General features: G+C 43.8%; 1 protein-coding gene across 1 annotated transcript in view; it reads left to right on the plus strand.

Moving 5' to 3' along the window:
• HTT (huntingtin) overlaps window positions 1-12,139 on the plus strand; it is a 268,580-nt gene that overhangs the window by 27,398 nt on the left and 229,043 nt on the right. Inside the window, exon 2 of the mRNA XM_089691557.1 lies at window positions 6,334-6,417. Within this exon, the coding sequence (XP_089547683.1) occupies window positions 6,334-6,417 (84 nt within the window). The remainder of the gene's footprint in view (window positions 1-6,333; window positions 6,418-12,139) is intronic.

The following is a 12,139-nucleotide window of genomic DNA, read 5'->3' on the forward strand; positions in this document are numbered from 1 at the left end:
AAGGAGATACCAGGGAAAATGGAGCATTACAATGATGGCAGACTACTGTTGGATGCTTCAGAGAGACATTCCAGATGCTACTCACAAGTGTAAATGCATCAAGAGGAGCCTCACAGGGAAGAAGAATCGAGTTTAGTGTGTGTAGGTGAGCTCATTTCAGTTCAAAAAGGGATTTTCATGAAAAAATTGTAATAAAACTTTAATTTTATAAGTCTATTTCCATTTATTTTGAGGTATTGCCTTATTTAACAGTTACCTAAATTGTCAGGAAACGTGATGTCCTATGACAAAATGGAGGTCATTTTCGGATTCAGCGCACCAAAAAACATAAAGATTACGTGGAATAACCAAAACAGCTCTTGAAAAAATTTTTTTTGCAGACCTGTGTTATCACATATGCAACCTGATATTTGTGCCTAGCTAGAGCAGTTTACCTAGCTTATCATGACTCTGCAAATGGTATTGTGTACACTGTACTGTATGGTGTGGGATAGTAGGTGAACCTGCTTATCCAGATTACTGCAAACACATCTACCAGTTGGACCTGAACTTCACCATAAGCTTCTCTACAATGAGCGGGGTTAGTCCAGGATTCTTTCTAGGCAGCTTACGTCTGTTGAGTGCAGCACACATGGCAATGTGTCATTCATTTTTATACAGCCTGTATCATCCAGCTTATCTTGGCACTTGGTGTTTTATGTACTGCAATTGCAGGTATTATATTAGGCAAAATATGCTTTGTGTCTTTATTGCATCACAGCATCCAGTCAGATTTTTAATATATATTTTATCTTTTCTATATAGTGTTCAAAAAGATTCAGGAGGTTGCATTGTCCTATTTTACTGCCGGGAGTATTCTGCCTTCAAGAAGTAAAGTTAGCTGAGGAGAGCATGCTCTGCCATTGTCATACCGCTGCCTCCACTTACCTTGGTCTCTCGGTATCTCCAGCCCCCCCCAAGGATGCCAATATTTTCAGCCATGACTGTGTGTGCATTAACCCCCTTAGTGATCAGTGTCTGGTGTATGTGCAATAACTCCCTTAGTGATCCGTGTCTGGTGTATGTGCAATAACCCCCTTAGTGATCAGTGTCCGGTGTATGTGCATTAACCCCCTTAGTGATCAGTGTCCGGTGTATGTTCAATAACCCCCTTAGTGATCAGTGTCTGGTGTATGTGCAATAACTCCCTTAGTGATCCGTGTCTGGTGTATGTGCAATAACCCCCTTAGTGATCCGTGTCCGGTGTATGTGCAATAACCCCCTTAGTGATCAGTGTCCGGTGTATGTGCAATAACCCCCTTAGTGATCAGTGTCCGGTGTATGTGCAACTACCCCCTTAGTGATCCGTGTCTGGTGTATGTGCAATAACCTCCTTAGTGATCAGTGTCCGGTGTATGTGCAATAACCCCCTTAGTGACCAGTGTCCGGTGTATGTGCAACTACCCCCTTAGTGATCCGTGTCTGGTGTATGTGCAATAACCCCCTTAGTGATCAGTGTCCGGTGTATGTGCATTAACCCCCTTAGTGATCAGTGTCCGGTGTATGTGCAATAACCCCCTTAGTGACCAGTGTCCGGTGTATGTGCAATAACCTCCTTAGTGATCAGTGTCCGGTGTATGTGCAATTACCCCCTTAGTGATCCGTGTCTGGTGTATGTGCAATAACCCCCTTAGTGATCCGTGTCTGGTGTATGTGCAATAACCCCCTTAGTGATCAGTGTCTGGTGTATGTGCAATAACCCCCCTAGTGACCAGTGTCCGGTGTATGTGCAATAACCCCCCTAGTGATCAGTGTCCGGTGTATGTGCAATAACTCCCTTAGTGATCAGTGTCCGGTGTATGTGCAATAACCCCCTTAGTGATCAGTGTCCGGTGTATGTGTAATAACCCCTTTAGTGATCAGTGTCCGGTGTCTGTGCAATAACCCCCTTAGTGATCAGTGTCTGGTGTATGTGCAATAACCCCCCTAGTGACCAGTGTCCGGTGTATGTGCAATAACCCCCCTAGTGACCAGTGTCCGGTGTATGTGCAATAACCCCCCTAGTGACCAGTGTCCGGTGTATGTGCAATAGCCCCCTTAGTGATCCGTGTCCGGTGTATGTGCAATAACCCCCCTAGTGACCAGTGTCCGGTGTATGTGCAATAACCCCCCTAGTGACCAGTGTCTGGTGTATGTGCAATAACCCCCTATTGACCAGTGTCAGGTGTATGTGCAATAATCCCCTTAGTTATCAGTGTCCGGTGTATGTGCAATAACCCCCCTAGTGATCAGTGTCTGGTGTATGTGCAATAACCCCCCTAGTGATCAGTGTCTGGTGTATGTGCAATAACCCCCCTAGTGACCAGTGTCTGGTGTATGTGCAATAACCCCCTAGTGACCAGTGTCCGGTGTATGTGCAATAATCCCCTTAGTGATCAGTGTCCGGTGTATGTGCAATAACCTCCTTAGTGATCAGTGTCCGGTGTATGTGCAATAACCCCCTTAGTGATCAGTGTCCGGTGTATGTGCAATAACCCCCTTAGTGATCAGTGTCCGGTGTATGTGCAATAACTCCCTTAGTGATCAGTGTCCGGTGTATGTGCAATAACCCCCTTAGTGATCAGTGTCCGGTGTATGTGTAATAACCCCTTTAGTGATCAGTGTCCGGTGTCTGTGCAATAACCCCCTTAGTGATCAGTGTCTGGTGTATGTGCAATAACCCCCCTAGTGACCAGTGTCCGGTGTATGTGCAATAACCCCCCTAGTGACCAGTGTCCGGTGTATGTGCAATAACCCCCCTAGTGACCAGTGTCCGGTGTATGTGCAATAACCCCCTTAGTGATCCGTGTCCGGTGTATGTGCAATAACCCCCCTAGTGACCAGTGTCCGGTGTATGTGCAATAACCCCCCTAGTGACCAGTGTCTGGTGTATGTGCAATAACCCCCTATTGACCAGTGTCAGGTGTATGTGCAATAATCCCCTTAGTTATCAGTGTCCGGTGTATGTGCAATAACCCCCCTAGTGATCAGTGTCTGGTGTATGTGCAATAACCCCCCTAGTGACCAGTGTCTGGTGTATGTGCAATAACCCCCTAGTGACCAGTGTCCGGTGTATGTGCAATAATCCCCTTAGTGATCAGTGTCCGGTGTATGTGCAATAACCTCCTTAGTGATCAGTGTCCGGTGTATGTGCAATAACCCCCTTAGTGATCAGTGTCCGGTGTATGTGCAATAACCCCCTTAGTGATCAGTGTCCGGTGTATGTGCAATAACCTCCTTAGTGATCAGTGTCCGGTGTATGTGCAATAACCCTCTTAGTGATCAGTGTCTGGTGTATGTGCAATAACCCTCTTAGTGATCAGTGTCCGGTGTATGTGCAATAACCCCCTTAGTGATCCGTGTCCGGTGTATGTGCAATAACCCCCTTAGTGATCAGTGTCCGGTGTATGTGCAATAACCCTCTTAGTGATCAGTGTCCGGTGTATGTGCATTAAAGTATACTCCGGTTTCCTCCCACACTCCAAAGACATGCTGGTAGGTTAATTGGCTCCTGTCTAAATTGGCCCTAATATGTCTATATATGAATGTGAGTTAGGGACCCTAGATTGTACACCCCTTGAGGGTTAGGGACTGATATGAATGTATAATATATATGTAAAGTGCTGTGTAGATTGATGGTGCTATATAAGTACCTGAAATAATTAAGTGACACTAAACCATATTCTCCCGAAATAATCTATGCGTATCTATTACTGACTGAATCTGTAATCTACTTTTCATGAAATTGTTCCTTACTGTGTTTTTCTCCCTCTCTGAGCTCCCAAACTTTTCCTGTTACCCCTCATTTTTGTTTGCTTGGAACAAAACGTGCATGCGAGTTGCAGTTGTGTGCACTGCTGTATGCAATCTACAAATTCCATAGTGCACAGTCCAAGTGTGAGAGAGGTTGGCTACTTTCCTACATACAGTGGGACCATCAAGAATAAGCGTAGCCACCCTCTAATAGAAAGTTGGATCACAGCTGCAAAGAAAAAATTTAGAAATTTGGAGGAGGCTTAGAACCTAAAGCAGATCTTAAACAATGAGTTTAAACATTTCCCAAAACGTCCCTATTCAAGATATGCCATAAATGATAACTGTCACAGTTGCTTGTGCTTTCAACCAAACTATCAAACCATCAGAAGGCTGGTATCATAACTGATGTCATGTGCAGCACCATTCAACTGCAGACCTAACAAAGGCTAAGACAGTAGCTTGGTTGTAAAGGATAGGAGGGTCTGTTTCTGCCTTAGCTCATCCCTATGCCTTCTCAAACTGCACAGTGCTCATAAACTGATATAATCACATTATATTAGACTTGTATTCAGTGCACAGCACCTAAACACTGGACAGGCATTGTATGGCCCTTGCACTGTCTGTTTTAACTACATGAAGCCTGCACTAGCATGCCTTGCATGTGGTTGAAGAGCTTGAATGGGTCATGTCTGCTGGACAGTACTGCCTGCTGAAAGCAACAGGAATTATAATTCCTCTGTGTAAATGCTCTGCTTCATGGCCGCTGTTTCTGCAGCTAAAGGGGGTAGTGGTTGGGGGAGCGGTAAAGCTGCAACTTCATCACATGTGTGAACAAGCCCTACACGATTTCTCTTACTGAGACTGATCTCATTAGAGAGAAGAGGTCTAGAGTTCACCTTTACACAAAACAAGATGATTTTGCAGGATGTAAAGTAAGGTTGTTTTTTTTTTTTTTTTTTTTTTTTTTTTTTTTTTTTTTTTTTTTTTTTTTGGTATTTGTTGCTTGAGAAGGTCCTATCAACAATCAAGCTTGTAATCTGTGTCAGAGCTGAATATGTCTGAACAAGGTAGTTCATTTCCCGGCTGTGTTCTCTGTAAGTTGTGCCATCTGTAGAGGGGATAGCACAGACACCGTAGCAATATCTGGTGCAGCTGTGCATGATAACCAATCAGCTTCTAACTTCAGCCTTATAAAGCGGTAGTAAACCGCATCCAAAAAAAAAAAAAAAAATCCCCTGCAAGGTAAGGGCATTATGTTCTATTATGCGTTGCGTACTAACACATTATGCAAAACTTACCTTAAAACGAAGCCCTCCAGCAGAGCGCTGTCACCGCTGTAGAGGCTTCCATATTCACCTTGTCTTCCTTCCGGGTTCGCAAGCCCCAGCCATTTGACTGGCTGAGCTGTGATTATGTCACTCCTACACCTGTACACGGAAGTCTCAGGACACGGCACAGGTAGGCTGTTCCTTCAGAGCTCGTTCATTCGAGATATTCATTTTACCTACAGGTAAGTTTTATCATAAGCTTATGGTTAGCACAGTGGCTAAGTGGTTAGCACTTCCGCCTGGCAGCACTAGAGTCATTGCCTCGAATCCCAACCACAGCACTACCTGCCTGGAGTTTGCATGTTCTTCTTTTGCCTGTGTGGGTTTCCTCCTCCTTGTTTCCTCCCACTCTCCAAATAAATGCTGGTAGGCTAACTAGCTCTGTTCTAATTTGGTCCTAGTATGTGTATGTATGAATGTGAGTTGGAAACCTTAGACTGTAAGCTCCTTGAGGGCAGGGACTGATGTGAAGGTAAAATATATATGTAAAGCGCTGCGTAAATTGATGGCGATATGTAAGTACCTGAAATAAATAAAAAATAAATGCTCGATCACCCTATCTACCCTTTTTCAACTTGTCTCACTAATTGTAAAATGCTGATAGTGATGGGAAGGGCTTTCATTCCGACCTTGGTTCGAGAAAGTAGGAAAGAGTTGATATTGTAAACTTTCTTTGACTACTAAATTTAATGTTGTATTGCTTAATATATACTGTATGTAATTGTAAACTGGACTAATTTGATGTTCTAAGGCACTCTAATGTGTTAACTGACACTCTGTTCTTATTTGCTGTCAAGTATAAAAACAAAAATTTTGTAGTCATGCTGCAGAAACAATTCAGTACTGTCCGTGATACTTTTTTTATTTGCACTTTGAGGACAAGCTTTTGGGGAGTGTCCCCTTCTTCAAGGTCCAAGCAGTACTGTTACAAAGTTTTAGCAGAATGTTAGATATTTGGGGATTGAGGAAAAAAAAAAAAAAAGCAGAAAGAAACACAAGCCTAAGGTTAGCCTAGAGTTAAGAACAGCAAAGCAAAGAGGGGGGGGGGACAGCACTCACAGAGGGACACACAGTAGTCATGCTGGTGATCTTTCATATAGCGCTTCCATTGGTCCTCCTAATACACATTTTTCTGCCTTTAATTTAATTCTAAATAGCCAGACTGGCTCTAGAAGGCTTCCTATTATGTCTATTTGGCCTAAGCCACCTTCTCTGTTTTCTCTCATTGCAGGAAGAAAGATCCATCGACAAACAAGAAAGACCGCGTGAATCATTGTCTGACAATATGCGAGAACATAGTGGCTCAGTCTTTGAGGTATGGTTTTGCTTTCAGTTTCAACTGGCCAGCACAGTTCACCAATTTCTCGTACTGTAAAGGATTTCTTATTATGATGAACATAGCTTGGTGAGAAGGTTCAACTCTGCGGATCTGTCTTTGCAATCTGCTCTGCTCAGTCTCACCTATTCTCAGCGCTGTTGCATATTAAGCCTTACTGCTTTGTCCTCGTTTTTATAAATTGGTAATTGTTACCCTGCGATTTCAAAAGGTAACCTCCTATAGGTCCAAAAATAGCCAAAGAAAGTGGCTGTTGAACATCTAAAAATTTATATCCCAACTCTATCCAAAGCATTTATCAAAATGAGGTTAATGTTACAGTAATACATAGTATTATATAGTATATATCTACAGGGAATTCACACTAGTTTCTTTTTAACCTGGTTTTTGTTTGACCCATAAAAAGAAATCTAGAAATCCCTAAAACCAGTAAACACGACATACAGAACTTCAGGGATAAATATACATGACAAAATTCTTTGATACATTCGCTTAAAAACAATTGATGATTACCATAATGCAAACCCGTACCGTTACGCTGGCCATACACATCTCGAAGTTCAGCTGATTCTCGCTGAATTGTTGGAAATTCCACCAGAAGCACCAGCAAGTTTAACAAAACTTAATTTAAAAAAAAACTGGATGGAAAATTGGTAGACAAACAGTAACTGCATCCCTTCAAATGCAGTTTTTGATCAGGTATTAAGGCAGCCACAGGTGCCAGGGCTGTTTTAATTAAATGACTGTATGGAGATTCCTCCATCCATTTAGTGTGGAGGGTGGAATCATTTGAATTTCTCATTTCATCATATAGCCTGAAAGAAAGAGAGAGAATTCCTAGCTGTGTATGGCTTGCCCTGGCATCAAAATAGGACAACATTGTCTTTTAACACATTGAACCTCAAAACCTCCTACTGTAGATTTTTTTAGCGAGGATTAGCTGTTTATCAAAACCAGCCCTAAATAGTCCATATAATATAGGCAATTGGGGATTTGGATAAATTAAGGTCAAAGTCTTATTACAGCAAGACTATAGAGGCAGTATTATTTGCAGAGCTTTTCAGCAAATAGTGTTTGAAGATGGACCTCTAGATGCTGCTCCTGTGGCCCTAGAAGCTATAGTAGGCTCCTATGAACCATTGACCCATTTTGTACATAGGGGCCTCGATTTCCCTCACACTCAACTCGCTCCAAGGACCATTTCCTATGTTACCATATATCCCCTTATGGAAGAACCCAAACCCTTCCTATTTTTATGTTTGTGTGGACTAGATATGGAATAAAGAAACTTGGTGATATCACTTTTGGTGGCAGGCTACGGTCCTTTAATGATCCTAAATCCCTATACCATCTACCAAACTCCCAATTTTTCCATTCTTTACAGATGCAACACACCTACCGGTCTCAATTTGGCTCAATTTTCCTTACATACCTCTGAATTAGAATCATTGTTAAGGGATATTGATTTTTCAAAACCCTGTCCAGTGTTTACAAATATCTGTTTCCCAAAGCAACCAAAGTGTTGTAAATCTGCAGAACATTTTGGACAACTGTGGTGCCTGATCTGGATAACGAGGATCAGGAGGATGTGTAGGAGGTTCCTTTTACCAGGTTGGTCTCTGCGAGAGAACACTTAATTCATTATAAATTTTTACATAGAGTATATCTCAAAGCAGCTAATTTAACCAGAGTGTTCAGGGATAGCTCCTACTTCCTCCCCAAAAGCAGACTTTATGCACATTTTTTAGAGTTGCTGGTACATACAGGCGTATTGGCAGGATGTTCTTTAGCGTATTCTATTTGTCACCACCATACACTTTAGCCCCTGTTTCAGAACTTGTCTGTTGAGCTTAGTGGATGGTCTGGCCCCCACTAGAGCTATACATACACCTCTCATTACTTTTGTATTATGCCAGGAAACTTGTATTTTCTTGGAAAAAGCCTCCAGCGCCATCTGTGGTGGCCTGGAAAGCGCTGGTGAACAATGCCAGGGATGGGGCACTTCAGAAATGTAATAAAGTGCGGTGGGGATGGTGTTACGAATGTGGTCCCCGACTTCTGTCTTTCTCACCAACTCACAGTGGCCAATCTCACATCGTGCTGTCGCTTGTGTAACAATGCCACCTTCAGCTGCACCCTGCACAAAGATTTTCCAGCTTGTTGGACCACAATCCTAGGTGCCAGCAGCCTGAGAGCGATTGTCACTGGGTTAAGTTACCCTTTTAAGCTACCACCACTGCCTTTTGACTGAGAAGGCAGAAACTCACAATCTTGGCAAGAACAAATCATTGTTTTGCATATGATATTTAACTCTATGGACTCTTCACAATGGAAGTGCTGGTAGACTGATTTTTCGACAGCCAAAACACAAAGTGTTTACTGTTTACTAGCCGCTTTTCTAATCCAGATATCCCAGGATCTGACCTGTTTTGTCAACAACTTCCCTGACCTGTGACTTGACAGTGAAAAAGTAGCGAGAGACTGATGAGGTCAACCCTGTGCTCTCCTCTATCAACCTGCCTACTGTGCAATGTAGTAAAGCTTGATTTACTTATGATGCTGTCCTTTACTTTCCCAGTCTAAACCCGGCTGTTCAGGGAGCTTTTGAAGACTATATATAAAGTTGTACTGAGGTATTTAAAAATAGTACATTAAAAAAAAAAAGTTTAGTATTTTTTATTTAGGCAAGTATGAAATGATTTTAGTGTGGACACCTGGGACCAGCGTTCATAAATAATTTCCTAGGAAATGAGCTGGAAGCACTGTGAGCCACCAACTAAAATGTATGTGTCAAACCTCATGATTTTGTAATGTGACCTGAGGTGGGCCACCCGATCCTATTTCTTTACAGCAATACTTCATTGTTCATTTAGGATTCAAGTAACGTTACCCAGAGGTTAGCTGGGTGCTGAAAGTTTAATATCTAGGCATTTAAAGCTGTGTCTTTGTTGACATATGTCGCACTGCATGAGCTGGCAGCTCTATTTCCAGTTATTTTCCACTCTGTATGCATCCTTAGATGTGGCCCACTAAGATCTACCAGGATTTGTAGCACTTCCTCAGCCAGACCGATGATGGTTTCCCACATCTGAATAAAATGCAGCTAAGAGTCTACATCTTACTAGATGATGCCACTCACAGACAGAGTGAGTAAGGGTAGTACTCTATTACAATCTTTTTGCCTCGACTATTCCCTCCTTGGCCTACCTTTACAGTCTTTCCTTCTTTGGTCTATCATGAATGCTGCTCCGAGACTCATCCTCCTGACCAACTGCTTAGTGTCAGCCACCCATCTCTGCTAATCCCTCCACTGGCTTCTGATTGCCCAACTAATACATTTCAAAATATTAACAACATGTAATACCAAACAACTCTGCGCCCAGCTATATAACCAACTTCTTATCAAAATATCACCCAAACCATCCTCTTTGCTCTTCCCAAGATCTCTATCTACATCCCCCTGGTGCCAAACCTGTGGCCTAAGGGCCACATGCTGCCCTTTGGTAAATGCTCAGAGCAGTCTGTAGTGGGAACACTGATTAAGGGAAAAGCATTGATCTCTACCAGCCTCATGTAACATGTTCCCAGTTTCCTATTGTCTTCTGCATCATATCCTCAATGAAAAATATAGCATGTCCACACTCTCTGGCCTCTTTTTCTCTATTAAGTCTGCAGTTTTCTAGTTCTCTCAAATATACACCATATTGCCAAAAGTATTGGGACACCCCTCCAAATCATTGGATTCGGATGTTCAAATTACCTCCATGGCCACAGGTATATATAATAAAGCAATTAGGCATGCAGGCTGCTTCTACAAACATTTGTGAAAGGATAGGTCGCTCTCAGGAGGTCAGTGAATTCAAGTGTGGTACCGTGATAGGTTCCACCTGTGAAATAAGTCCATCCGTGACATTTCCTTGCTACTAAATATTCCACGCTCAACTGTTCATGGTATTCTAACAAAGTGGAAGCAACTGGGAACAACAGCAACTCAGCCATGAAGTGGTAGGCCACGTAAAATGGTAGCGTGGGGTCAGCGCATGCTGAAGCGCAGTGTTCAGAATTCACCAACGGTCTGTAGAGTCAATGGCTAAAGACCTCCAAACTTCAGAATAGCACAAAAATAGTGCACAGAGAGCTTAATGAAATGGGTTTCCATGGCTGAGCAGCTACATCCAAGCCTTACATCACCAAGTGCAATGCAAAGCGTCGGATGCAGTGGTGTAAAGCATGCCACCACTGAACTCTAGAGCAGTGGACATGTGTTTTCAGGAGTGATGCATTGCGCTTCTCTGTCTGGAAATCCGATGGACGTGTCTGGGTTTGGCGGTTGCCAGGAGAACGATACTTGCCTGACTGCATTGTGCCAAGTGTGAAGTTGGTGGAGGGGGGATTATGGTGTGGGGTTGTTTTTCAGGGGTTGGGCTTGGCCCCTTAGTTCCAGTGAAGGGAACTTTTGAAGCAGAGCTCCACCCAAAAGGGGACGTTCCGCTTTAAAGACTGGTCCCCCGCTCCCCATTAAGGATTGGCACCTTTGGGGGCGGGGGGGAACTGGTACCCGAATTTGGCAGGTACCCGCTTCCACTTCTGCTCCGATCGCCAAGGTGATCGGAAGTGGAAGGTGTCCTCCCTTCCTCCCTCCCCGTAGTCTTTTGGCACATGCGACAGGTCCCAGATGACTACAGGACCATTCAGGAAGTGCAGGGGGTACCTGGCTGTGAAGCCTGAAGCCTCAAGCTGTCACAGCTGGGTGCCCACACTAAAGATGCCGGCGCCCAGGGAGAGAAGACAGTCGGTAAAACGGGCTGCAGGGGACACGCCCCGGGAAAGGCGTGTGTGTGTTTTTTAAAAGTCAGCAGCTACAGTTTTTGTAGGTGCTGACTTTTATTTTTTGACAGTGTGAGTGGAACTCCGCTTAAAGGCGTCAGCATGCCAAGACATTTTGGACAATTTCATTCTCACATCTTTGTGGGAACATTTTGAGGATGGCCCCTTCCTGTTCCAACATGACTGAGCACCAGTGCACAACGCAAGGTCCATAAAGACATGGATGAGTGAGTTTGGGGTGGAGAAGCTTGATTGGCCTACACAGAGTCCTGACCTCAACCCGATAGAACACCTTTGGGATTAATTGGCGCAGAGACTGCAAGCTGACATCAGTGTCTGACCTCACAAATGCGCTTCTGGAAGAATGGTCAAACATTCCCATAGACCAGGGGTGGGCAAACTTTTTGACTTGAGGGCCGCAATGGGTTCATATATTGGACCCGGGGGCCGGACCAAGAGTAGATGAATGATGTGTATGTGTCATCCATAGTAAGTATAGTAATATTCCCCCACAGTAAGCATAGTAATTCATCCCCCATATAGTAATTCATCCCCCATATAGTAATTCATCCCCCATATAGTAATTCATCCCCCATATAGTAATTCATCCCCCATATTAATTCATCCCCCATATTAAGTCCCCAAGTCCCCCCTGTGTCAATTCACTTACCTTTGCTCCGCGCGTTCCTCTCGCCGTGTTCCCGCGCCGTTGCGGTGTAGCATGAAAATCTGTCTCCTATGAGGATCTGTCCCCCGCGACGTATCTGCGCATGTGCCAGTTTCAGGCATTAGCAGCCGATCGGCGATCTCCGGCACATGCGCAGATACGTCGAGGGGGACAGATCCTCATAGGAGACAGGTTTTCATGCTACAC

Source organism: Staurois parvus, unplaced genomic scaffold, assembly GCF_062004578.1.
Source record: "Staurois parvus isolate SC_StPar_1 unplaced genomic scaffold, SC_StPar_1.0 ptg000564l, whole genome shotgun sequence".
Lineage (NCBI taxonomy): Eukaryota > Metazoa > Chordata > Amphibia > Anura > Ranidae > Staurois > Staurois parvus.